This window comes from Equus asinus, chromosome 21, assembly GCF_041296235.1.
Source record: "Equus asinus isolate D_3611 breed Donkey chromosome 21, EquAss-T2T_v2, whole genome shotgun sequence".
NCBI lineage: Eukaryota > Metazoa > Chordata > Mammalia > Perissodactyla > Equidae > Equus > Equus asinus.
This window is the reverse complement of record NC_091810.1, coordinates 55,554,761-55,579,652: the sequence shown is the minus strand read 5'-3', so window position 1 is coordinate 55,579,652 and position 24,892 is coordinate 55,554,761. Positions and strand designations below refer to the sequence as shown.

At 46.3% G+C, this 24,892-nt stretch overlaps 1 protein-coding gene across 13 annotated transcripts in view; it reads left to right on the top strand.

The window, feature by feature from the left end:
• Positions 1-24,892, top strand: part of TRAK1 (trafficking kinesin protein 1) — a 177,734-nt gene that overhangs the window by 108,695 nt on the left and 44,147 nt on the right. For 3 of the 13 annotated variants that reach the window (XM_070492971.1, XM_070492970.1, XM_070492965.1), the window contains exon 1: positions 3,835-4,141. The exons of 8 other annotated variants lie outside the window; for them this stretch is intronic. In XM_070492971.1, the coding sequence (XP_070349072.1) occupies positions 4,078-4,141 (64 nt within the window). In that variant the 5' untranslated portion in view covers positions 3,835-4,077. Of the gene's footprint in view, positions 1-3,834; positions 4,142-11,750; positions 11,998-24,892 lie in introns of those variants that run through there. 2 more of the 13 variants (XM_070492966.1, XM_070492963.1) reach the window with 1 other exon arrangement.

The window sequence follows — 24,892 nt, the reverse complement described above, 5'->3', positions numbered from 1 at the left end:
ATACACCTGGATTTTAACCTCGGCGCCATCTCTGCAGAGCTGTGGATAGATTGCTCTAACCTTCTGAGCCTATAAAGTGGGAGTTCTGGTGTAGATGTTCACTTTGAAACTTACTCAGAGTCCGTAAAATTCACCCATAAATGATGCTATTTCCTTTATGCTTATTTATACACACTTTGTTTCCTTTCTTCCCCATTTTGTTAAAAAGTAACTTGGATATGTGTAGTCTTTGGACTTGACGCCAGCTGTGTTCAGTAATATGTTACTGTTTGGAAATATTTCCCCACCCCCACCCCTAGACTCTCACTCCTTCTCATTACTGTGAACGCAATGCTTTTTAATTAATTATGCTGGGAAAAGCTAATAAATGATGTTTCTACCTCTTTTTCCTAATTATAGCTTAGAAAATTATGCTGCCTTTTTAATTGCTCATTTTGGCTTATGTCCTTTTTTAAAGAATTAGAGTGAGGAAAATGATAGAAGCTCACATTATTGCGAACTCACCTTGTCCCAGGCACTGTGCTAAGTGCTGGCCATGCATTGGTTAATTACGTTAAAGCCTTGCCCCATCCACATGGCAGATACTGTAATCACCCATTTAGCAGCTAAGACTCAGGTGTCTCAGGTCACTGAGATGGCAAATAGGGAGCCTGGACCAAACCTCAGGCCATCTGACTCCAAAAGCCCATGCTCTTAACTATGAAATTAAACTGTCTGTTGTCTGTCTGTGTATCCATCCATCCATCCACCTGTCCATTATTTTTTGCCTTTATGGTGATGTGGTATGAATAAAATATTTTCAAAAATTCATAGCACCATAAAGTAAATGAGCCAAGAGGTTTCAGGCCTCATCTGACTTTCTATGATGCTTTGCAAAGTTTGCATTTCCTGTTCCTTTGTTACATCTTTTTTTTTTCTGAGGAAGATTAGTCCTGAGCTAACATCTGTGCCAGTCTTCTTCCACTTTATATGTGGGTTTCTGCCACAGCATGGCTGATGAGTGGCGTAGGTCCACACCCAGAATCCAAACCCACAGCCGTGCGAACCTGGGCTGCCAAAGCAGAGTGTGCCGACCTTAACCACTGCGCCACAGGGCTTGCCCTTATTACGTCCTCATTTTGCAAATTCATGTTGGACCCTCCTCCTCAAGACGTATTGGATTGAACCTGTTGAACATGCTGATTTTTGAGGAGTCTGTTGACTGTTTGGTTTATTTATGAGGCCTATAGTCATCTTTTTAGAAACACCTTAAGGAACTTTAAACAAACAAACCTGGGGACACTTTGGGACACCAGCCTCTGCTCATCTGCCGTGAGGAATAACGTCTGAGTGGGCTGCTGGGTGGCTTGCCATGGGGCTGTTGAGAGGTGCCATCATTAACAGAAAGAGACATGAAAAAGGACCAAAGGGAGAGAGGAGATGTGTTTAGGTAACGGGGGCAGTTATAGCAGGAATTAAAATCATTGGCTGCTGACTTTAAATAGACAGCTGTCCTAGAAACTTTTAAATGTGTATCCAAGTCAGGGTCAGGGAGAGGGAGGGGCAGGGATTAAAGGAAGTGAGGGAGGCAGTGGGGTCTGATCCCTACTTTGACCAGGAAGAAGCTGGAGTTGGGTTGGAGATACCTTGGAGGTAGAGGGGAGGGCAGAGGGGTGCAGGTCCTCCAGGGTATAGATGACAGCCAGGGAACAACGTGGCCAGAGACTGTACCATTTTCTTGCCCTGTACATTTTCTGAACTTTCCTGCAAGCCTTTTTACAATTTGAGCCAAGATTCATTGCTAGCTGCCTTTAAGTTCCCTTTACCCTTCTGAGACTTGAGGAGGTTCTGCTATTTGATGGTGCTAAGGGGGCAAGAATCCTGCATTCCACAAGGGGACAGGATCTGTTCTCACGGTGTAAAGGCTGGGCAAAATGGGCTCACGTGGCCACCTGGCAAGTGGGAAGGTCTGCTTGTAGCATCCTGTACTCATGTGCAAGCACAGCCTGGTCAAGAGTCACAGGGCCCTAAAGTGAGGAGGGGGCACCCTGGAGCTGGGAGAGGCTTTTGGAACACAGGCAGGGGATAGGAAGCCAGCTTTGGAGACCTCACAACACAGCATTAAAGGCTCATCTGCTTCCAGTGACTTAGGAAAGTTGAGATGGATTTATATATAGTGTAGATTCTGCCCAACATTCTATATATAGTTTTCCTCTTAATTTTCTACTCTCACTCACACAGACAGACAGACACACACTATATAAATAATTCTCCCCCACCCCAATGTATCCATCCCACAAAGAGCCCTGCCATTCGAAGGCTGTGGTCTGGGGACCTGCAGCTTTGCCATCATGTGGGAGCGTGTTAGAAATGCAGAATCTTGGGCCCAACTGCAGAGCTGTGCATCACAATCTGCCTTTTAGCCAGAGCTCCAGGTGATTCACACGCACAGTAGAGCCTGGGAGGCCTTGCTGTAGCGGGTGCCTTCTCCTCCAAGTTCATTCACCGAGGCATCATATGCCGTTGGAGGAATAGAGGGAAATCGTCCCTGTGTGGTCACTGTTACTTTTTACAATTACTCATTTGCAAATTATACAGTCTTGAGTAGTAAATTAAGAGGAAAACTGAAAATTAAGAGTGTGAAATGAAGGCCACACTGCTGTTGTTGACATGCCAGATAGTTATGGTTCTCGTCCAGCAGGCTGGTGAGGTCCTGTAGGTAGGTTTGCTTTAGGGCAGTGGTTTTCAAGGGAGATTTTTGCCTCTAGGGGACATTTGGCTGCATCTGGGCACATTTTAGGTTGTCACATCTGTCAGGAGAGAGGGTGGTGCCTCTGGCCTCTAAATGGTTAGAGACCAGGAACATCCTGCAATTCCCAGGACAGTCCCCGACAACAAAGAATTATCTGACCCTGAATGTCAATAGGGCTGTGGTTGAGAAATCCTGCTTTAGAGGATGAAGTTTAATCTAAAGTAAGTCTAAAATCTAATTATCCAGTACCTTTTTTTTATGAAATATTTCAGACATGTGAAACACTTAGAATAAATGTTAACTATTTTTTTTAGGAAATAAAACATTACAGATGCATTTATAAGGACAGTTTCAAAGCCCCATTCCCTCACTCTGTCCCCGGAGTTCACCACCTTCCTGAAAGTGGACTCTTTCCTCCTAGCGTATTTTTGTACTTTGATTACACGCGTGACTACCCAGGAAACAGTATATCATATTGCACAGGCCCCTTTGTAATGGCCTTCACCTCTATTTGTATGTTGCAGGCTATTTTCCCAGAAGTTTGAGCAAAGACGTGAGCAGTACTATATCTAAATGAAAACGTTGCCATTTTCTAAGTAATTTACATTTCCTTTATGTGGGGGTCAAAAATTTTAAGAAAAGATGCTTGACATTTTAAATCAGGTTGAGGGAAAAAACCCAAAAGTAATGGTTGCAGATTTTAAAAGGTGGCATTTTTCAAACGTAGTGGCCCAGAATTTAGCAAATAAACTGGCCCTTAGATTTGTTGGTGGTGATGATGGTGGGTGGTAAGGCCCCCGGCCTCCCGCCTGCCGGTGTTCTCCCTTCTCCCTTCGTGGCATCTCTCAGTCCCTGCTCCCAGCATCCGTAGAAGACAGTTCCTCCATTTCTGCATCATTTTTCAGAGCTGGCCAGTTTCTATGGCAACGGTTAGATTGAAAGATGAGTGGCGAGCGGGAGGCGAGGCTTGAGAGAGACCTCCGGGTGGTGGTGTGTGTCCCTGACGTCACCCTCCTCGAGTCTGGATAGGACAATTCCAGCTACTCCCATTCAGGGCTGCTGGCCCGAGCTGCTTTATTAGCCGGGCTGCCAGGGTCTCTGCTAGCTCTGCAAATTGCCTTCCTTTCTGCTCCTCCTATCCGCCTCTCCACCCCCAGCATTTTTCTTTTCACTCCCCCTTTTCTGTTTTGGCTCCAGACTGTCATTAAGAATGCACAGCTTAATTCTGGCGTGTTTCAGGATGCTCTTCTGCCCAGTGTTCTGGAAGAGCAGGGAGGCATGGCAGCGTTTTACTTGACGTTGATGGCGCTGTGAAGTCCATTCTTTCCTCTGCAAGAATACTGACTATGCAGAAATTTATCGAAGCGGATTATTATGAACTAGACTGGTATTATGAAGAATGCTCAGACGGTAATTATGGCCCCTGCAAAATAGAGCAGGGATATGTAGGGGCATTGTCTCCTTCGGGAGTGGGGTGGCGTCCTCAAACCATTCCAGGGAGACGGGCAGAAGGAGGGGCACGGGAGCCAGCATCGCGGCAGACGTGCATGGCTCTGATGGTTTCAAACGTGTGGTGGGGAGATGGCAGGTGGGAGGGCTCGTTACCCGGGAGACTCCTTTGCAGTTGGCTTGTCCCATCTTTGCTCAGAAGGGGAGGTGGTGTTGGTGTGCTGGCTTGTGAGCATACTTCCGTTGGATTGAATTCTCTCTGGGGTGAGGCGTGAGTGTGGTATTGATTCGGGTGTGTATGTGTGTGCAAGCGGAGATGTGTTCACTGTCCTCTGTGCTCTCCAAGGGGCTAGGGAATAGTGTATTCATGAAGTGGCTCTCTGGACTGTCAGCAGCAGGCCTGGAAGGATCCGCCCTTTCCTGAGCCCAGACCTGGGGGCTGTGGGGAGGCTGGAGAATATGCTGTAGCAGCTTCCCACCTAGCAGGCAATTCAAATGAATTTTGCATATGGGGACTGACAGAGATGGGAGTCGGGGGATATTGGGAAGGGCAAGGAAGACTGTCCCCTTCTGTCACAGTCTCAGTTTGTGCAGGGAGGGTGTGGCACATTCCAGAGGAGACTGGGTGGAGTTTGTGTGGCTGGACAGGCCTCAGGAGGTTTCAGGCCCACGAAAATAGCGAAAATAGCGCTGAGGTGTGTTCTCAGGCCACAGGGGAGGGCCTCAGGCTCCTATGGCTCTGGGCATCAAAATTGTATATGTCTTCTTGAAAAGCAGACAGTTTAATTTCTTCTTTAAAATGAACTTCAAATCACATGCCTTTACATACACACACACACAGACACACACACACAAAGGACACAATTAATATATACCCTTTGAGGGTCTGTTCCCCAGTGATGATATGTTCCCAGCCCCACATGAGCTATTAGTAGGTAAGGTAACTGCTTTTTAATTGAATCGAGAGTTTCAGATTGCTCTAACCATGCTACATTTGATTAACCTGAATGATGTAACAGTCTGGGAGCTGGCCTCATTAGTAAGCTGAAGAACTGCATAATTATCTTTTATCTGCTGATTTCTGCCTTGACCATGGGTTACAGGAGAGGAGGGGCCAAGAGGCTTTCTTGGAGGGGTTGAGTGGGTATTTAAATTTGCTGAGACACTTTCCAGTTGAGCTCTCCTGTCCGCAGGCATTAGATGAAGACAGTGTCATGTTGAGTCCGTGTGCATCTTTGAATATCTTAAGTGATGTTGATGGTGGGCAGCTCCCAGGATCTTGAGGGGAAAAGATGACTGAATTTGTTTTTTCTTTTGGAAGCAAGTTCGCGTCCTGTTACCCAACTCCAAGAGGCAGTTCTAGATTGCTTCTTTTCAGGAACCATCACTGACATCTTGTAGTTTCCTTGGTGATTTGTGACTCACTGAACCCTCCATAACTTTTTAAAGTATGGACCTCAATGGACCGTCAGATTAGAGAGCATTGGTTACAGCAGAGTGCCTGCCCAGCGGCCTGTGGATGAGTTGGGTGTGGCCATGACTCCCACGGATCCATCCTAGAAGTGGAAGAAGAAGGTTTCTTACTGTCTTGACCCGGTTGCTACACCATCCAGCTCTCTTTACACCCTTGACTGTGGAAATGAAGCCAGTCACTCTCTGGTGGTCAGTCTGAAGGGTGAGAGGAAGCCTGTCTTATCTGAGTATCTATCAGAAGGATTCTCTTACCCAGCAGGTTCTCAGTTGAGTCTGTTGGCCTGGAGGCACCCTGATCTCTCTTCTTCTAACAGAAAAGGAAAATGGGAGAGGCAGCTGGTCTGTTGAAGGGTAAATAAATGTGATTGCAGTTACTGTCTGTATGTGTGTTGAGCAAAGTACTTGCCTCTATCTCCCATCCCAATTTGGATGAAGGGGAGAAGGCCACTGGGACAGGATACTGGGACAACTGGCATTTTCACAATCCCTTTTTAAAGATAGTTAGCAAAACAGGGAATCAAAGGAACTGAAGCTCAGAAATAATCTAGTTTAGGAAACCTACAAAGGAGAGGATTGCAAGAATATGTTAATTTTGTAGTTACTTGTTTACGCATTCACATTTCTGACTAGTTGGGTTCTGGCAGGTTAGTCTGGAAATGCTGTTTCCCTCTGTTTATGTGGATCTTTAAAATTGCAAATTGGTCTTTGACTAGCCCTTTCCTCTCCCAGTCCTCACCTTCCAGGTGAGCAGGCCAGGAGGAGTAGACACACAGCTCTGCTTTGTCTCTCTTATCATTTGGTATTTGAATCTTTAATGAGGGAAACTCCTAGGGAGCTTTCCATACTAATAACAAAAGATGAGTCAAATGTTTTGAAAAAGATGCAAAATCATCATTTATGTCAGAGTTACTGACTCACTCTTAAATTGCAGAGTTAGCACTGAAAAAAGTAATATATACGAGTGGGAATATAGATTGCAGGACAGTTAGGACCCATCTTTTAAAGTTGGAATTAAGGAATGGCTGCTGTCCTTTTATCCTTGAGATTTAGGAGAGCTTTGTTCAGTGTCGAATGACTGTAACCTTCCCCCTTATCAGTTCTAGTTGTGGAGTCTTACACTCCATCGTCCTCACCCCCCAGATACACAACAAGAAGACCCCAAGGGTATATATAACAAGGGGCATGGGACAGAGGCTTAGAATAATAAGAAATTGGAGGGATTGATTACCCAATACTTTACAGTAAGTTTTCGAGGTTGGCAGTAGCTGGCTATCAACACAGTATAGGGTGGTCTTCACAGAATTTGCACAAATATACTCTGTTTACAGTTTTAATTCTGGTGTCAAATAGGGTCCTGGTTACCTACATTAATTGTGTCTCATCTCTAGTGGCAGAGCCTCTAAAACCTGGCAGATCATGAAAATCACCCACTTATTAACAAAGCAGATTCTCAGACTCACTCCGGACCAGGAGAGGCCCTGATGAATCTGAATCTTTAGCGCATGCTTTAGGTGAGTCGTTATGTTGGGCGTGTTGGGGAAATTCTGTGCCAATGTCAGTGGAGACGTGCCCGAGGCACGGGGGTCTGGAAAATAATTCTTTCGATCTGTCAGAGAATCTCATGTTTCTTGGCTACTTTGGTCACTTAAAAATAGAAAGTGTTTATAAAGCGTGTGAGGCCTTTTTAATGTTCATAAAGGCTTGGGTTCAAGAGTATGTCTTTAAGTTAAAGAAACAGAGCTCTGACCTAGAGCCTGGCCTGTTTTTTGGCTGTGTGGTGTGTGTACATCCTGGGACCCCTGGGAGCCTCTGTCAACCCAGATCCCCATCTGGAAAAAGGGGATAACCACACTGACCAGAGCCATTGTGAAGAGTGTAAAGAGTGTAAATTAAGTCAGAGCTCTTTCTAAATGGTGAAGTGCCAAGCCAGTGCTTAATTTTATTTTCTCAGAAATAGTGTCACCCCACAAAGATGGCGTTCTCTTGCCCGTTGCACATAAAAAGCCAATTATTATGGCATCAGCTTTTGAGAAAGGAAAAAAGCTTTATTGTGAGGTCAACCTGCAAGGAGACAGGAGGCAGAAGCTCTCAAACCTGTCTCAGTGATCCAGGCCTTGGGGCAAAATTTATGGGATGAAGGGCAGAGTGCTCTGAAGTATGGAAATAGATGATTGGAGGCGAGGAGAAGTGAGGTAATTGGCAATCTGCGCAAGCGGAGTCAAGCTTCACGGCTCATCACAGGACGCATGTTAACAAAATGGTGGTGCTAACATGATCTGAGGGTGGAGTTTTTGGCCCCTTGACGTCAAAAGGGTCACTTATCAGGCATTTGCACAGGCCCGGTTGATGGGTTGGTTGTCTCAACCAGCCAGAAGTGGACAAGGGATCAACAATTAGTTCCGGAAGAATAGCTCTTAATTACTTTGTTGGTAAATGGGGCCAGTTGAACTGGTCCTATTGGGCCTATGGTTACCGTAGTACTAGTTATTAAGTTCTTTTTACAAATCCATTTGAAAGGTGACTGGTATTTTGAACAAGATACGGTGTTCTGACCACCTGTTTCTTGCTGCAGTTTCTTTTGTAATCACCCACCCTCACCTCCCCTTTTACAGCATTACAGGTTTGAATGTCAGAGCAGGAGGTGGGCTAGTTCATCTTGATTTTATAAAGGAGGAAACTCAGGTAGATTGTCACAGAGGTTGTTCTTACGACTTCTTTCTCCATTGTGGAAATCCGTGACTGATACACAGGGCAGCAACGTGTCCTCTGTCCTCAGTTGATTGCAGTGACCTCTGAAATGCCGCCCCAAGGTGGGGATGGCTGGTGTGTGAGGGAAGTCTTGTTAGGGGTATTCTAAGCATTAACTGAAAATCTGTTGCTAGGCTTTTGAGAGGATTTTCTAATTTCCTGCACTTTATGTCCAACAAGGTAAACAGGCCCCCGTCTCTCATCTGTGTTTATTGTGGGATGTCTCTTTGGAGAGAGAGACACAGCACTCTTCTGAATGGCTGTTAAGGTGATTTTTAAAAAAATAGGAAGAATTAAAGGTAAATGTGTCATATAACTGTTTTAGGCAAGTGTGAGTTTTCATCCCCAGCTTTGGGATAGTAGAGAGAATGTCCTCCCTCAGACGTAGAAGCCGAGGACTGGAGAGCTGACGAGAAGGCCACAGCAAGCCCAGAGCCCAGGTTTTTGGAGCTTCGTGTTTCTCTTATTTCCTTTAATGGCTTAAGCAAGGTCCTTGGGGAAATTACCCTGAATAATGGGTGTCCTGCTCTGTGCGAACAGAGAAATGATATACGAAGGAGGCACTCACAGTGTTGAAAGAGGAGCGCGGGGCAGCTGACGTGGGGTAAACAAGAGAGGAGGAGAGTCGTGGCCGAAGGGTGTGGGGGGGGGGTCAAGTGGGAACCGAGGCTGCAGGGGAGGCGCAGGCTGTGGGGTCCAAGAAGTGTAAAGCTCACATCTGGAAAAGAAGGGGCATCCTTTAGAGCACTGCTGGCCAGTGATGTTCTGTCCTGTGCTGTCGTATGTGGTAGCCACTAGTCATATGTGATTATGGAGCACTTGAAATGTGGCCAGCATGACTGAATTTTGGATTTTATTTAATTTTAAGCAATTTAAGTTTAAGCGTAAATAGCTGCAGTGGCTTGTGGCCACTCTGGACAATGCAGGATGGATCTTCGGGAAGATGGCTTCTATGGCGATATGTTGAGTAGATCTGGAGAGGGACACTCACAGACAGATGTCCCTCTGCCCTGCAGGAGGTGAGTGACACCTTCCTCTTACGGCCTTCCCATCCAGTGTTCCCAGAGATGGGTCAGGAACTCAGTCCCTGCTCTGGACCCTAGTGTCTGGTCCTCGCCTCTAGGACTGCACACACACCGCAGCACACACGACTCTGGGATGAGCAGCTTCTCGAGGCCAGGGCCAGGCCCCACTCAGCTCCACCCTCAGCTCCACACTGCGTGTCGATGTCTGGCGGTCCAGGACTCGAGTCAGGTCTCTCTGTCGTCACAGGAATTCCCGGGCCTTCTTGCTGGTCTTTAGGGTTGTCTTTTCCTTTGGTTTTTGGAAAAACTGCTCTATCAGAGAAGATGCTCTTTGGCCCATCTCTACCTTTAACCTTGAAGTGAATGCAGTTGCGCATGAGATTTGAGAATTCCCTCACATCCCCACGGACAGGGGGAGGGGAGGAATGTGGAGATCTTTGGGGGGTGGGTAGGGAATATCCTGAAGAATGACCAAATTCAGAGAAATGCAGTGATATGAAGAGGCTGGGGTAGTGGTCTTGTGTTCCAAATGCCATGTCCTAGGTGTTTATTTTATGTATATATTTTAAAATTTTTATTATATAATGTAGAGAGACTTGGACATCATTTGTTAAGGGTTGCTTAGATTTGAGTTAAAAGATTAGTATAACCAACTTGGTTATGAGTAAAATCACTTAAAATATATGAAATCAGCTTTTGTTTTCGTTTATATACACTATGGCCCAGCACAGCATCCTGCACGCCTCATAGTCAATCTGACACTTGCTGAATGAATAATGTACCAGGTGGAGATTCTCCCTCGCTCTCTTCCCAGGGCCTCAGACTCACCGTCATTTGAATTGAATTACCAAGCCCAGTGCGATAATATTTATTGAGATTAAAGAAAGATTTTTTTTCTGCCTATGTGTCTTTATAAACATTGTATCTAAAGCTTATGAAGATTTTCAAAATGTGATTTTGAACTCCCTGCACTGAATTTCTACTAAACCTCCTTTTTACAAAGAACACATCTTTAACGTTGTAAAACTTAACAGTCATTTTCAGGTTCCAAAAATCTAACCAGACAATGCATGTGTCTCTAGGTTTTAACTTTTTAATGAAATCTTTATCATATTCTGTTTTTGTATTTAGAGGCAGTCGTATATGGTCTTATATTTGTCTTTATGGAGTTAGCGATTCAATTGAGCAGACGTTTGCAGCTGCCTGAGCAGGATCCTCAGCCCTAAGGATTCAGGGATGGATGAGACCCAGGCCCTGCACTTGTGCAGACAGTCCTTCAGGATGATCTTGCCTCTGCTAAAAGCCTCGCTCGTGGTTACCTGAGGGAGGTAAATTGGCAGAGAGGTGAAAGAGATCCCCTGGTGTAGCTTGTAGGAGCAGGGAGAGCTGCTGCAGTGTAGCTGGGAGGTGGCTGAAGCGCAGAAATTGCAGAATGTGCTGCGATTCTCTGAGACGCCAGCGCTCCGGGCCACCTTTCAGTGGGTTTGATGGAAGAACTTTCCACTTTCACCATTACAGACAAAATCGAATAGTACAGAGGAGTTGGTGTCGAGATGTGCAGTTAAACTGTGGGTTCTTTTTCCAGGTAGCGTTACAGCCAATTAGGCTATAGATTCCCCCCCCCCCCCTTATCCTAGTGATTAGAAGAGATCTTTATAAATTTGGCTGTGAATACACAGACTTAGGGTAAGAGTGAGATTTATAAAATGAAGTTTAAAAAGGAGTAGATGCAATATATTATTACCAAAGAAAGACTAGGAAGAATTAAGCCTCATGCAAGTAATGACTATTGCAATTTTTTCTCCTTTTGCTAGAAATCAGAATGGTCACTTCTTTCCCCATTCAGCGCTGTCAGGCTGTTGTCAGAGGCAGGTCTGTCTCAGCTTCTGAAGCATGCCCTCAGGAACTCTCTCATCTAAGGGTGTTGGGCAATCATTTACCAGGGCAGCTTCTCCACTAGGGCCCCACCTTCAGGCAGGTATACCTGCTTAAGACTTGGCTGGTGTTGCCCCATGCAGTTGCTATGAAACTTCCAGGAAGCTACCATTCCTCATTGCTTCTGGGGGGAGGAAAAGTGGAGAGAAGAATCTGGAGGCAGAGAGCTTGCCTGAGGTCCTGCACCTGCCTGTCCGCCTTCCCTCTGAATCAACAGCACCTGGCAGCGTCACCCCAGGGTGGGGCAGGGCATTCCTATTCCTACAGATGCTTCTCCCCACCCCGCCCCTCCTCCCAGCTTGTGGGAGCCACCCCCTTCCGGGTCTGTCCTGGGTGATGGCTGGGCCAGTGGCCCTGTGCGCACCCTTCACTCCAGCGGAGCCGGGGCATGTCCAGGGCCCTAGCCAGGGCCCAGCGTGTGGCCCGGGGGCCCGGGTCCCAATGGCTCCTCCGGGCAGGCAGCCAGGAGCTCCCCCAAGGACAGCCCCTTAGGGCCATGTTTTGGCTTTGGGGTGACTTCAGCAATGTCCCTCAGAGATGTGGAAGGGGAAGAAGAATGTTTTGAGTACGACAGCCAGAATGAAGAGAGGAAGCCAGTTCGTCACGAGCATGAAGTCCTGGACCTCTTGGAAGAGGGTAAATGCTGCACTTTGCTCAAATCTGATCGTTTCCTTGTTAGTGTCTAAATGGACTGGCTGTTTTAGTGATCTCACAGCATTCTTTGATTTTCTTATTCAGATATAACGTCAAGTACACAGATCTTATGTGGTGAATGTCTTAATGACACTCCCGTAAAGCCCCCAGGAGAAGCAGCATTTCCAGCATCCTAGGAGTCCCCTTGCGCCCCTCTCTCATTTACACTTCCCTCCAGGGAGAACATCGTTCTGACTGCTTTCACCTTAAATCTGTTTTGCCCACTTTTGATCTGTGTAAGTGGAGTTAAACAGCGTACATTATTTTGCCTGGCTTCTGTTGCTTAACTAAGGTCATTGAAATCCATGCCTGTTGTTGAAAATATCAGTGGTTGTCTGCTGTTTGTGGCATTCCAGACTCTGTTTTAAGAATTTCAGTTTTTGTCTTGTGACTTGGTAAGTTAATGGACTGGAGATGGAGTCGTTATTAAATAAAGCATGTTTTTGTGCTGGCATTGTTTATTTTAAAAAAACTTAGTAATCACTGGTTTGAAATAGGGATTTTTTTTTTTAAGATTTATTTTTCCTTTTTCCCCCCAAAGCCCCCCGATACATAGTTGTATATATATATTTTTTTAGTTGTGGGTCCTTCTAGTGCTATGCAGGATACTGCCTCAGCGTGGCTTGATGAGCGGTGCCATGTCGGTGCCCAGGATCCAAACCTGCGAAACCCTGGGCTGCCAAAGCGGAGTGTGTGAACTTAACCACTCGGCCACGGGGCCAGCCCCGGGGATTTTTTTTTTTAACTTAGAACTATTTCAGATAGAAAAGTACAAGAGCTGACAGTGAAATTGCCTCGGAATCCACCACCGGGTCTATCAGAGCGATGCTGCTTTTGGAGAAGAGGGAGGGTGTTGAATAAAGATATGCCCAGATGCTGGGTGTGAGTTGCCTAGTTGGGCTTGTAGAGGAGGAGGAAATTTTCCTCTACCGCCTAGGTTCTTCTGGCTGGTCTAAGAATTAAAGTGACATGAGGCAGATTAATGGGAGAAAATCAAGTTTAATTAATTTCGTATGTACAGAAACTGCACATATGTGAGAGGGTCAGAGACAGAAAGGTAAAGGGAGGAATTTATGCCATCTTGAGCCAAGTAATAGGACATGGGCCTGGGACTTCAGAGGGGAGAAGGGTAATTCACGGGACAATTAAGAGGAGATGTTCACTAATTAGAGGTTTGACCTGTCAAACAGATATCTCATAAAAACTTATTTCTGGTAGTAACTCTTATTATGGGCAAGGCCCCCAATTTAAATTCTTTAAGGGAAAGGTAAAAGTTCCTTGAGCCTGCAGGTCCTGGTTGCCTTTAGCTCAAAATATTTCACATGCAAAGCAGCACGTGTTGAGGAGCTGTGTTCTGAATCCCTCCAGGCTTCTAGGACTTTCACCCACAGCCTAGAGAAAGAGATTTTTGGGCTGAAACAGGTTGTTTAAACAGTGACTGCATGGATGTTTTTTAGGTCTGGAGTAAAAACAATCAGAATGCCTTTTTAAAATTCTCTGCGATGGTCTATTTTCATGTCTCAGCATAACTTTTATTTTTAAAATTATTTAGAGGTGCCCATAGGCTGAAAGTGTTTTTCTTTTGAGGTTACCGTCCTGAAAATATTAACACTTCACTTACTGGATAGTTAAAAGTATTTAATTGGAAAAAGGGGGGAAACAGTGGGAACGGCCAGAAGAGAGCAAGGGGGCTCAGTGCTGAGGCCTGGTGCGCCGCCTGGCCCTTTTGCAAAGGAGATGGTGGAGGTGGAAGGAGAAAGGAGTGGCAGGCCGACGGGGGCTGCGAATTTGTTGGGTTCCTGGAAGTGCTCAAGAGAAAGGCATCCATCTTCTCTTGCAGAGCAAGCGCCAGCCCAGATTTCACTGGATCAGCTTGTGTCCCCCATCACCTGGGAGCCTATTAGAAATGCAGACTCTCAGGCCCCACCCAAGACCCACTGAATCAGAACCTACATTTGAACAAGATCTTTAGGGGCTTCCTGGGCATGTTAGAGTATGAGGTGAACTGCTGCCTTGCAGTGTAGTAAGATGATTTTAAAAACCAGTCATTGAACTATATGATTCTACATTAAAGGCTTTACAAGGTTCTGTAGCAGTGTCATTTATCCTAATCAAGAGAAGAAAAAAAAATCTGTATTGCATGTGTTTCATATATATGTTTCACGTATCTATATATCTATATGTTTTTAACTTTTTAAAAAAACTGAGAGCCAGATGATGGTGGTGATGATGATGATAATGATAGCTTTGTTTATTGTGTACTTACTATATGCCAGGCACCATTCTGAGTACTTTATGTGGATTTGTGCATTTAATCCTTCAAACAATCATATAGGTTTAAGGACCATTATAATTTTCATTTCATAGCTTTGTAAGAGAAAACAAGTTAAACAACTGGTCTAAAGTCACGGCTACGAAGTGTTTTTTTTTTTTTTTTTTTTTGAGGAAGATTAGCCCTGAGCTAACTACTGCCAATCCTCCTCTTTTTGCTGAGGAAGACTGGCCCTGAGCTAACATCCATGCCCATCTTCCTCTACTTTATACGTGGGACACCTACCACAGCATGGCATGCCAAGCGGTGCCATGTCTGCACCCAGGATCCGAACCGGTGAACCCCAGGCCGCCGAGAAGCAGAACATGCCAACTTAACTACTGTGCCACTGGACCAGCCCCTAGGAAGTGGTTTTAGGCCAACATAGACCAGCTCAAGGGCTGTCTCCTCTTAAACCACTATGCTGGCAGTTCTTAAAGTGGCGTCCCATCCAGCAGCACCAGCATCACCCTGGAACATATTTGAAAGGCACGTTTTTGGGCCCCGCTCCAGACCTGCTGGATCAGATTCTCTGGGGTGGGACCCAGCAGTCTGGGTTTTCACGTGCCCTCTGGCTCATTCCATTGCACGTTTCTCCTACCCTGGTCCACATCTAGATACCAGGGTCTCTACCTTGTGATCCCATTCGGTGGGGGAGACCCTGCTCTGTATTTACCCAAGACAGACTGTTACGTTTTCTTCCTTCTCTCTTCTTTGTTCCATCCAATTTCCCTCCTTTCTCCAATAAAGTATTTTTAGGTGTCCTATAGGTGAAGTGTTAATGATATTTTCAGGACAGTAACCTCAAAAGCAAGATCCTTTATTGCCAACATGCTTAGTTTTCTTTGTAAAATAAAGTTCACAAGGTTTACACCTGCCTGAAGGAAGCCTTGTGGCATCCATCAGAAAGACAGAGGTTTGGTTTCGGTGGCTAGTTTTGCTGGAAACCTGTCCTATATCCCAGAGCAAGCTGTTTGCTGGGCAGGACCTCGTTTTTCTCTGACACTGTCACACCACCCTTGTCTTGCATTAGTGGGAAGAAAGCCCCATGTGTGGAAGAGAAGTGCTCTGTGAATAGTGAAAAGATATGTGCAAGGTGTGGACATAACCGTGTTCCCTGGATTTATTTATCCAGGTGGTTTAGGTGGTTTTCTACACTGTTAACTGGTCTAAGAGAGGTGCTTTTGGTTGAAAACTGAAGGACAAAATTAGCATTGGGGTTGCTCTGACACATGCCAGAGACATTTGTTGTTCTCTCCCGGTCACCTTGTTGGGGTGACAGGCACTTTCTTATGTCACCCATTTAATCTTCAAAACAGCCTTTGAAATAAATGCTCTTCCCAGTTGCAGTCAAAGCCGCTGAGGCTCAGATAGGTTGTCCCTGTCCAGAGTCCTGCAGCTGTAAGCATGGAGCAGGGCCCCTCATCCTGCCTCGGGGTCTGCCTTTGGCCACTCCCAGGCTCTAAGCTAATAGACTCCTAGGCCCTTCCCTCGAATTATCTCATTTAATCCTCATAACCCAGGGGTAGGTGCTCCTGGCACCCAGGAGAAGGAGCTTGCTGGGATCACGTAGCGTAATGTCCTGAGGGAGAGAAAGTATGTTTCCGTGCTCTGTGTCTTCTGGTCACTGAAGATGTGCACAGTGTGGAAATGGAGTTGATTTTGAGCAGTTCGTGCTGCCTGGCGTCCTTGGAGGAGTTCTTGCTTGCTTTCCCCAGGCCCCTCTGCTCAGGGTGAGACCAAGTGGGGGGAAATTGCAGAGCTGCTGCGCGTGAAGTCGTAAGTCATGTCCCTTCTGCACCCGAGCAGCAGTGCTGGCACCAGGAAATGCTGATGAAGAGTGAAGTTTTGTTGTCTGTTTCTTGTGGTTCGTTGTGTGGCAGGTTCCCACCGCTTTCTCAAGGAAATGCTAAAGAAGGCTGAGTTTGTATTTTTTCTCACCTGGACACTTCTGAGGCTGCTACCTAACTGCAAGATACTCACTCAGTTCCTGGCAGGTGTTATGCAGGATTGCTCTCAGGTGGCACGATTTGAAAAGAGCATGTGGAATGGTCTGGGGTTGACCGGGGGCTCTCCTAGCAGGTTTAGGTTTTCTGAGCCCACAGGCTGCAGGAGAGCGTGCCTCCTGTCCTGGGAGGTGGCTGCCGACAGCCAGTATGTAAGTGACAGCATTAATCTTTTGCACAAAGGGCAGTTTTCAGGTGTTGGAGCACTAACTGGAAATTATCTGGAAAAGCAGAAATGAAAAAATACTCCAGTTGGCATTGGGAATCTGGAGCCTGCTGGAGTGCCCCAGGCCAGCCTCGCATGTCTCTGTCCACAGCTGTGCTCTGCTGGGCCAACCACGTTCTCCAGTTGGTTTCAAGGCAAGCATGAGAAGCAGCACAAATAGAGCACGTTCCTCCAGTTTGAGAGGGAAATCCGGGCTGCAGGTAGAGGGCTGGGATGCGTGGAGAATGGCTGGATCCAGATACGCTAAGTCCTGGAGGTGGTTGTGATGCCTCAGGCTGCTGTGGATTGGGAACCTCCGACCCAGGGAAGTAGCCATGGGACCGAGCCCTGATGTCTGTGTTGACACAATATGGCCAGCAGCACACAAGGGTGATGCGTAGGACTGTCTCCCGTAGTGGCATGGATGAGGAAAGAGCTGACCCAGCTTATCAGTACTGACCTCAGAGTTGTTCAGCACTGTTACAAGGGTCTCCTTGCTCTCGGTTTTCATTACCTTGGTCTCTAGCCTGGGGTTTGCAGGCCTCCAGTGATGTCAGTTGCTCAGGGTGATTCTCTTTCTGGGGTGCAGGTACCAGTGTCACCCCAGGGCTGGCCATGGGCAAAGCTCACCCATGGTCTGTGTATTTTGGGGTCCCCTTGCTGCTCTGCCCACTTCTGGCACCTGTCCCCTGACCCCCTGCCATCCCCAGCCTTCATGTGTCTGGACTCCCAACAGCATCTCTCACCTGGCACTTGCTGCTTCTTCCTCTGTATTATGCTGATTTATGCATGTATCTTACCTTTTCAACTAGGCCAAGAATTCCTTGAGAGTAGAATTCAATTACTTACTCAGCAATAGTGGGTAAGAGTGCCAACTTGAGTGTTAAAGAGACCAGACCCTCCCTTAACAGCTCTGTGACCCTGGGCAATTTCTTCGTGTCTAAAATGTGGACAATAGTAATACTTTCCTCATGGGATGGATGTAAACACTGAAGGAGGTGACAGACATCCAGCACTTAGCAGAGTGCCGGGCACGTGGAGAGCAGTTGCAGGGAGCCGTTTAGTTACCACTGAGCAGGCCCTCATTAACTGTCCTGGTGATGAAGGGCCACCATAGATCAACCCTGAGTGTTTCATTCTAGGGCAGGGTGGATGATTATGGCGTCCAGCAGACCAGGTTCAAGTCCATGGTTGTATCCTGCCTGCATGACCTCGGACACGGTCTAAGAGTCACTTGGCCTCTCGCCCTGTCTAGTGTTTTAAATGGGGTTCATATTTGTGTCCTGGGGTTATTCTGGGTTTTAAGTGAAATAATATTTGTAAAATGCCCAGGGTAGCAGTTGGCATGTTGTAGATACTCAGTAGTCATTTCATTTCTTCTTCCCTGCCTTTTCAGTAACTGGCTTTGGTGCCCTGCTCTCAGCCTCCCTTGGCAAGGGAAGGTGAGTCAGTAGAATAGTCCCACTAAGATTTCAGTTAGTGATGCTGATGAGCAGTAAAATGGAGCCGGAGCGTTGGTGTCAGGTCTCTGCTCTTGGCATGTGACCCCTCTCTCCCACCTCCCAATGCACAGACCAGGGACCACGCAGATGCTGATAATGGAACCGACTGCTGTTCTAGTGGGCTGGCCCTCCCACTGCGCCATCCCAGAGGCGACTGTGATAAACCAGCACCTTTCACCTGAAAGGGGTGGGGTGATAGGCGCAGTGTGCCCTTTGCTTCTGGCTTAAGACCACAGCTGTTTGTTAGCTGGTGCCTTTCTTGTTAATTTCTTCAGCTTCCTGCCTCATCATCTCTTGGTCACATTGGACTTTGAGATTGCCCTTTCCAGACGGCTTCCTTTTTTTTTCCCTAGGCAGCTGGGGGGTAGAGGTAGAAGGTGACTCTCCAGGACATTTGCTTATCTTGCTTGATAAGATGCACACCAGGGCTTTTATGTTTTCATTCCTCTGTGGGTTGTTGCTTAGAAATGAGTCTGTCTTTGCAAAGATTGGTCCAGGAGTAAAACAAAATCTTCCATTTCTTTTTTAGTATCAACCATGCGTTGGGCCCAAAATAAGAGTGAGTCGCCTTCATGTGACTTACACGGCCCATGTGGGAAGGGACGTGGGACATTTGTAAGAATTAGGTTTGTTGTGCCTGTAGCAAGTTTTGGTGGGCCCGCACCCTACTGTTGCACCCACTTCAAGGATTACATCAAAATAGTTATGTTTTGTTTGTTTCTTAAACCAAATAATGTGTGTCTTATGGGTCTTAGTAGTTTATACACTTGGGCTATTGGGCCAAGTTTAAATGTTTTGAAGATAGATATTGAAGGACAACAGCTAAGCGAGGGACTTGGCTGGACCTCCAACAAGTGGCTGTAAATTGGTAGAAGGGTCACGCCTAGGAAGAGTTCAAAGTCAAACTCTTCCCAAAAGCTGGGGAGAATTGGCTCTTGGCTCTCTCATGGATGTATCACAAAATTCTTCTGCCATCTGAGCAAATTTTGATGACAGCGATCTAATTAAAAATAATCTAGTCCACGTGGGGTAGACGAGTATGGTTATGTGCTTTTATCAGTGCTGGTTTTTAAATGGGTGATTTGCTCTTAAGCAGTTTTGCTGTCTGAGAGCACCATTGTGATCTGAGGAAGGCTCCATCAGGGGCTGAGGTAATGAAAGCTTGTCTTTACGTCGTCATGTAATGGGGAAATAGTTGGAATAGCGTGTCTGTACTTCAAGGATGCTTGTTTGCATGTTGTTTGGTAACTTAAAATATTAAGGTATAACTTACATACTGTAAAATTCACCCATTTTAAGTAGACAGTTTGATGATTTTTAGTAAATTCGGTTGTGCAACCATCACCGCAATTCAGTTTTAGAATGTTTGTATCGTCTCCCCGCCACGAGACCCCTCATGCTTCTTTACAAAGTCCCATTCCCACGTACACTCAGTGTCTGCTTCCTGTCTCTCTGATTCGGCTGTACTGGATACTTTATACGGATGGAATCATGCAATATGTCGTCTTTTGTGTCTGGCTTCTTCTGAGCGTAAGGTGTTTAAGGTTCATCCATGTTGGAGCGTTTCTCAAACCTTCATTCCTTTTCATGGCTGTATAACACACATTCCGTTGTATGTACACACCACATTTTGTTTATTCATTCGCCAGTTGAGAGTCGTTTGGGTGGTTTCCGCTTTCTGCTATAATGAGTAATGCTGTTGTAAATATTTGTGTGCAAGTTTTGGGTGGACACATATTTTTATTTCTCTTGGGCAGATACCTAGGAGACTTTTAAAGTCTCTGTTAACTTAGGCAATTCATCCAACTTCTCAGAGCCTGAGTTTCCCTTCTATAAAGTATGGGGACACGTGTGTCTAACCCACCAGCACTGTGTCTGGCCAAGATAAGTGGAAGTTGCTGCCCTGCAGGGGTCAAAACAGCTATTTAACGATGTCCCCCTCATCAAAAGTGCTTTGCCAAATCAGCCCAGTCTTGATGTCTGCTAGGTGTCTTCCAGGGGAAAGCTGACCATAAAAGGCAGTTTTTACAGCAGTGGACAGAAAAGCTGAGACTTGGATAGTGTCAGCTCCATGGAGGCGCCATCCTTCTGCTGGGCCATGGGGAGGAGCAGAAACTCCCCAGATGGAGAAGTGGGAGAAAGACAGTCCCTACAGAAGGAAATATTAGGCACACACGGGTCAGGCCAGGTATCTGAGCGTGGCATTGTTGGGTCTGGTCAAGCTCTGGTGGAGAATGGGCACGGGTAGCAGGTGAGGAGGTGAGAAACGGAGGCTGGGGTCAGGTAAGGATGGTGGCTGTGTATTTTATGTGTTGAGGCCGCTGCTTGTAGGCAGTGGCAGAGCTGGTGGGGGTTTCTAAGCAGAGCATAGACCAATTAAATTCAAAAGCATGTAGACAAAGCTTTAAAGGACATCTGTTTCGTAATGCCTGGAGACTTAGCATCAGTGGTGACTCATTTAGAATTTATGGGAAGCTTTTAGCCGTGGCTTTCACCTTCCACCCCTTGCCTCTGTGAATAGGGCGGACAGCATTTATTAGGTTTACTTCCTGAAGGATCAGGACCACATGTAGGGATATTTTTTCAACTGACAACAGCTCCTACTGGTCAAAGTGAGAGGGATAATCCACTGGTTTGTGGACCATTCTTTTCTCTGACACCTAAGACCAGGTTCTATCTTGGCCAGGCATATCAGAATTTCTGGGGCGTATGTGTCTATTTTGAAAGTTGATTCACTACGCCTATAGTTTTGAAATACAAATTATAAAAAATAGAATTTACTTTAAAAAAACTGATGCTAAGTACAGAAGATAGGAGAAATTACTGGGGATGGAGGACTGGAGAGTAGGTTCTAAAAAATGTTAAAAAAAAAACAACGTTCTAATTAATTAAAGGAATGACCTGTAAGTAAGGTAGAACGCTTAGCCAAAACACCCCAAAAGTGGATATATACCCGGCAGTCATGAATATCTGCTCGCTATTCCTGGATATTGGCTACTTGATCTTTGAGTTATAAGGAAACAGTGTCCTTTTGAGGGTTTGGGATATTTATTTCTATATATATACACACACATTTATATATGCATATATTTTTATATATACGTTTATGTATATACATGTGTGTGTGAAATACTTATTCATTTGCTTCAAAGATATGTAAAACTGACATGGGAGAAATGTTATCAAAATTAAGCAGTTACGAGAGCTAGTTCTAACAACTTTATGAGAATCTTTCCACCAAAATGTAGTACATGAATGAGAAGTGAGGTCTGCTAACCATGGTTTCTTGGAGAAGACTGGCAGGGCCAAAATGTCACAGGAGCCTTACCCAGGCTGTGAATGTGAGGAGAAGACACAGGTTCCTAGGGAGAGCAGGGTCTGTGCTGGAACCCCCTCGCCCTCCACCCATCCAGTCAGGCCCATGGGTTCCGCCTCTGACTTTCCCGCTCCAGCTCCCACCACTACCTGAACTCGGGCAGCAGCCCTGGCCCACTTCTCCCGCCCCTGCCTGAGGGCTCAATCAGATGCCCCCTCTGATATGGTCCTGTCAAAACCCTGGGTGTGTTGTCCTCTCCCCCTCCCACCACCCCCCCCCCCCCGCCCCCGCCCGTTAGCTGGGACAGCCAATCATAGGTCTCTCTCTCCCTGGTCAGGCAGCCTAGGGCCACTCATTCAAATTTGGCTTCATGATCCCACCTGCCGTCCCAAAGAATAAGCACTCAATTACTTCATTCTCTTCACATCTCCAAGTGGATTCTTCCAAACCACGATTTAGTACCTCCCGCTCAGAGGAGGGCATTCCTGCAGGCGGGCCTCCTGCTGCTGAGGGTTTTCGACGGCTATTCCACTGTGATCTCAGCAGCTGTCCCGATGCCAATGATTGCACTGGGTCAGTCCCCTCTTGCTTCTGACCTTCTGTCTCATGAGCCTGTCCCACAGGGGGACACCAGGCCCAGGAAACTGAGTGCTCTTGTCCCTTTGTCCTAGTGAGCTACCCAGATCCTATACCTTTTGATTTGCCTCTCACCCAGTCTGATCTCTAAACTCTCTCAAGAAAAGAGACCAGTCCCCTCCTTCCCCCCTGCCACCCAGGATTTCCTTGGATTAATCATCGGCCTTGACCCCCTCCCCTGCACTTCTCTGCACTGTAGCCAGAAAACACTGCCCCTTTGAAAACCCTCCAGTGGCTTCCCCCAATCCCATGGTAAAAGTCCAAAGTCCTTCAAGGGACCCCTGTCCAGGGTTGCCCTGACAGGGCACATGGGCTGCCTGTTTTCTGTGCCCCTAGGAGGGCAGGTCTCCTGTCCTGTTCAGCACAGAGCCTGGTGCACAAGAATGAACATTGTTTAATGTGGGTGTGATACTGCTGGCCGTTTGCCGTGTGTACTGTATGTCTGCTTTGCTACCATAGGTGTGTTATACTGCTTTTTCTAGGACTTGGACCTAGTTTTCTCTTATTAAGTTATTGTAGAGGTTAACGGCCGTTCTTTGTGTTTTTTTTTTGGGAGGGGACATACCTGTTTGGGTGGAACTGGATTTGTTAGGTAGAACTCCCTTGGTCAGAAGTGGAACCTGCATTTGGGATACTGTTCCCATAGAGAGAAATGACCACGGTTTATTGTAGATTGGGTAGTTGGTGCTTGAAAAGTGCAGCCTGTATGTGTCTTTCTGTTTAAAGGTATCCTTTGTTATTTTCCCACCCTCTTTGGTATCACCCATGCCCCCTCATTTCTTGGAAGAAGAAACGCAAGACACACAAGTACAGGGCTTGCCCAGGGCCTCATGGCCTTGGTTGAGTCTCCTATGAAAACCTAAGCCCCAGAGCCCCAGGGTCAGGGTCTTTCTTTCCCCTGCATCACAGATACGTGTTGCTCTGTTTATGCTTCCTAAACCTTGTTGATTTGTGCCGGCCTCAGCCTTGCCCTTGCACCCTTGTGGCTCCCTAGTTTAGTACAGGAGCCTAGGTTCAGTCCCTGCCATGCAGCCTCATTAGCTGCAACCTCGGTCGGGTCTTTAACTTCTCTGAGCCTCAGTTTTCTCATCTATGGAGTACTCATCATAACAACGCTTGCCTTGCAGGGCTGTTGTGAGGATTAAAGAGAAAGCATATTAAATCCCAGATGTAGCAGGAACTCCATAAATGTTAACTGCTGCTCCTGCTGGGAATCTCTTCTTATTTTGAAATATGCCATCTGCTAGCTGTGTGACATTGGGCAAGTTAAATAATCTCTCTGGGCCTCCATTTCCCATTTGTAAAATAGGGTTAATGTAAGTAAGTGTCTACGTTGTAGTACTTATTGCTCCGAGGATTAAATGAGATAATCCATAGAGAGGGCTGTGAACAAGGCCTGGCTGTAGGAAGTATGCTCAGTGCAGATCTGCTGCTACTAATTTCTCTTCAAAGTGGCCTCAGGGAGGATCTCAGGACCATGTGTTGTAGCCAACTATATATTTTCTGAAAGATATTTTAACTGATTTTTTTCCCATCAGTGCACAGTCACTACAAAAAAAATTTTTTAGGCACACACAAAAAGTTAAAATTTGTAATTCCATCCAAATGCCAATATTTTCATGGCTATCCTAATTTTTTTCTGAGTCATAAATCTGCACCCCCCTCCCACACACACACCCATTGTGATAATGCCCATACCTCCATGGCTCGGTCCACAGCAGTTTTTCAGCTGTGCTTCTGACTTCTGTAGCTGGGCTCCGTCAAAGGCCTCAGGACTTCCAGGGGTCCCTGCATCCCTCTGCACCCCAGTTGGACGGGAAAGGGCACACCTTGCCTCCTGACACTGTGTGCGCCCTGACAACATGTGCCTGACTGCTTAATGCTGGCGAAAACCACTGGCCCAAGGGTACGTTTTATTTGGTTCGTTTGTCAAAGTATGTTAAAGCTTTTTAAAATTAACTTTATAAAAGGGCAACACCAGGCATCCTTGTGGTGGTAAATACACGAAGCTGCATAGGTGGTGAAATTGTATAAAGCTTAATATTCACATGTGCACACACACATGCACACACACGTGAGTATGAGTAAAACTAGGGAAATTGAGTAAGATTCGTGAGTTGTATCAGTATCAGTACCCTGGTTGTGATATAATTTTACAAAATGTTACCACTAGGAGAACTAGGTAAAGGGTAGAAGGGATCTCTGTATTATTTCTTACATCTGCTTGTGATTACACATGATTAACAACAATCATCTCACTTCAAAAACTTAGCTTAAAAAATGTAAGTATAATTTCTGATTAATATAATTCCGGAGAAACAAGGAGCTCCGAATCTTGTTCTCTTATGTTAGGGTGACATTGAGCCAGATTAGTTAAAATGTAGCCCAGTTTTCTTTTATTCCAGGACAGCAGAGGACTTGGTCCTTTGAGAGCAAGGCGGGCAGGGGCCGGCCCTCCAGTCACAATACAGGTTTCAACACAGAGGCCTTTTGTAACGCCGTTTCTGCTTGATGAAATGGGCCTGGTGACGCTTGCCTCCAGGCCGCTGGCAGGCGGCTCCAGGGTCTTTATCTGCACTGTTGCAAAACACCCCCTGCCGTGCAGCCTGGAAAAACGAATGCCTGTCTGTGGCATAGGAATCCTCACTTAGGGATTTCAGTGACCTCAAGCTGATGAACTATTTAGAGCAATTTGAGCTAGACTCCATCTCCATCAAATTAAATTCTGGTTTAAAGCAACCCTAAATCTCCCTGGCCTTTCCTGCCCCGCAGCTCTGTTGGAGGAGAAGGGAAGGAAGGTGCCTGAGGCCGTGCACGGCCCTCCAGCAGGCAGGTGGGTTCCTGCCCTAAAGTGCTGGGTGG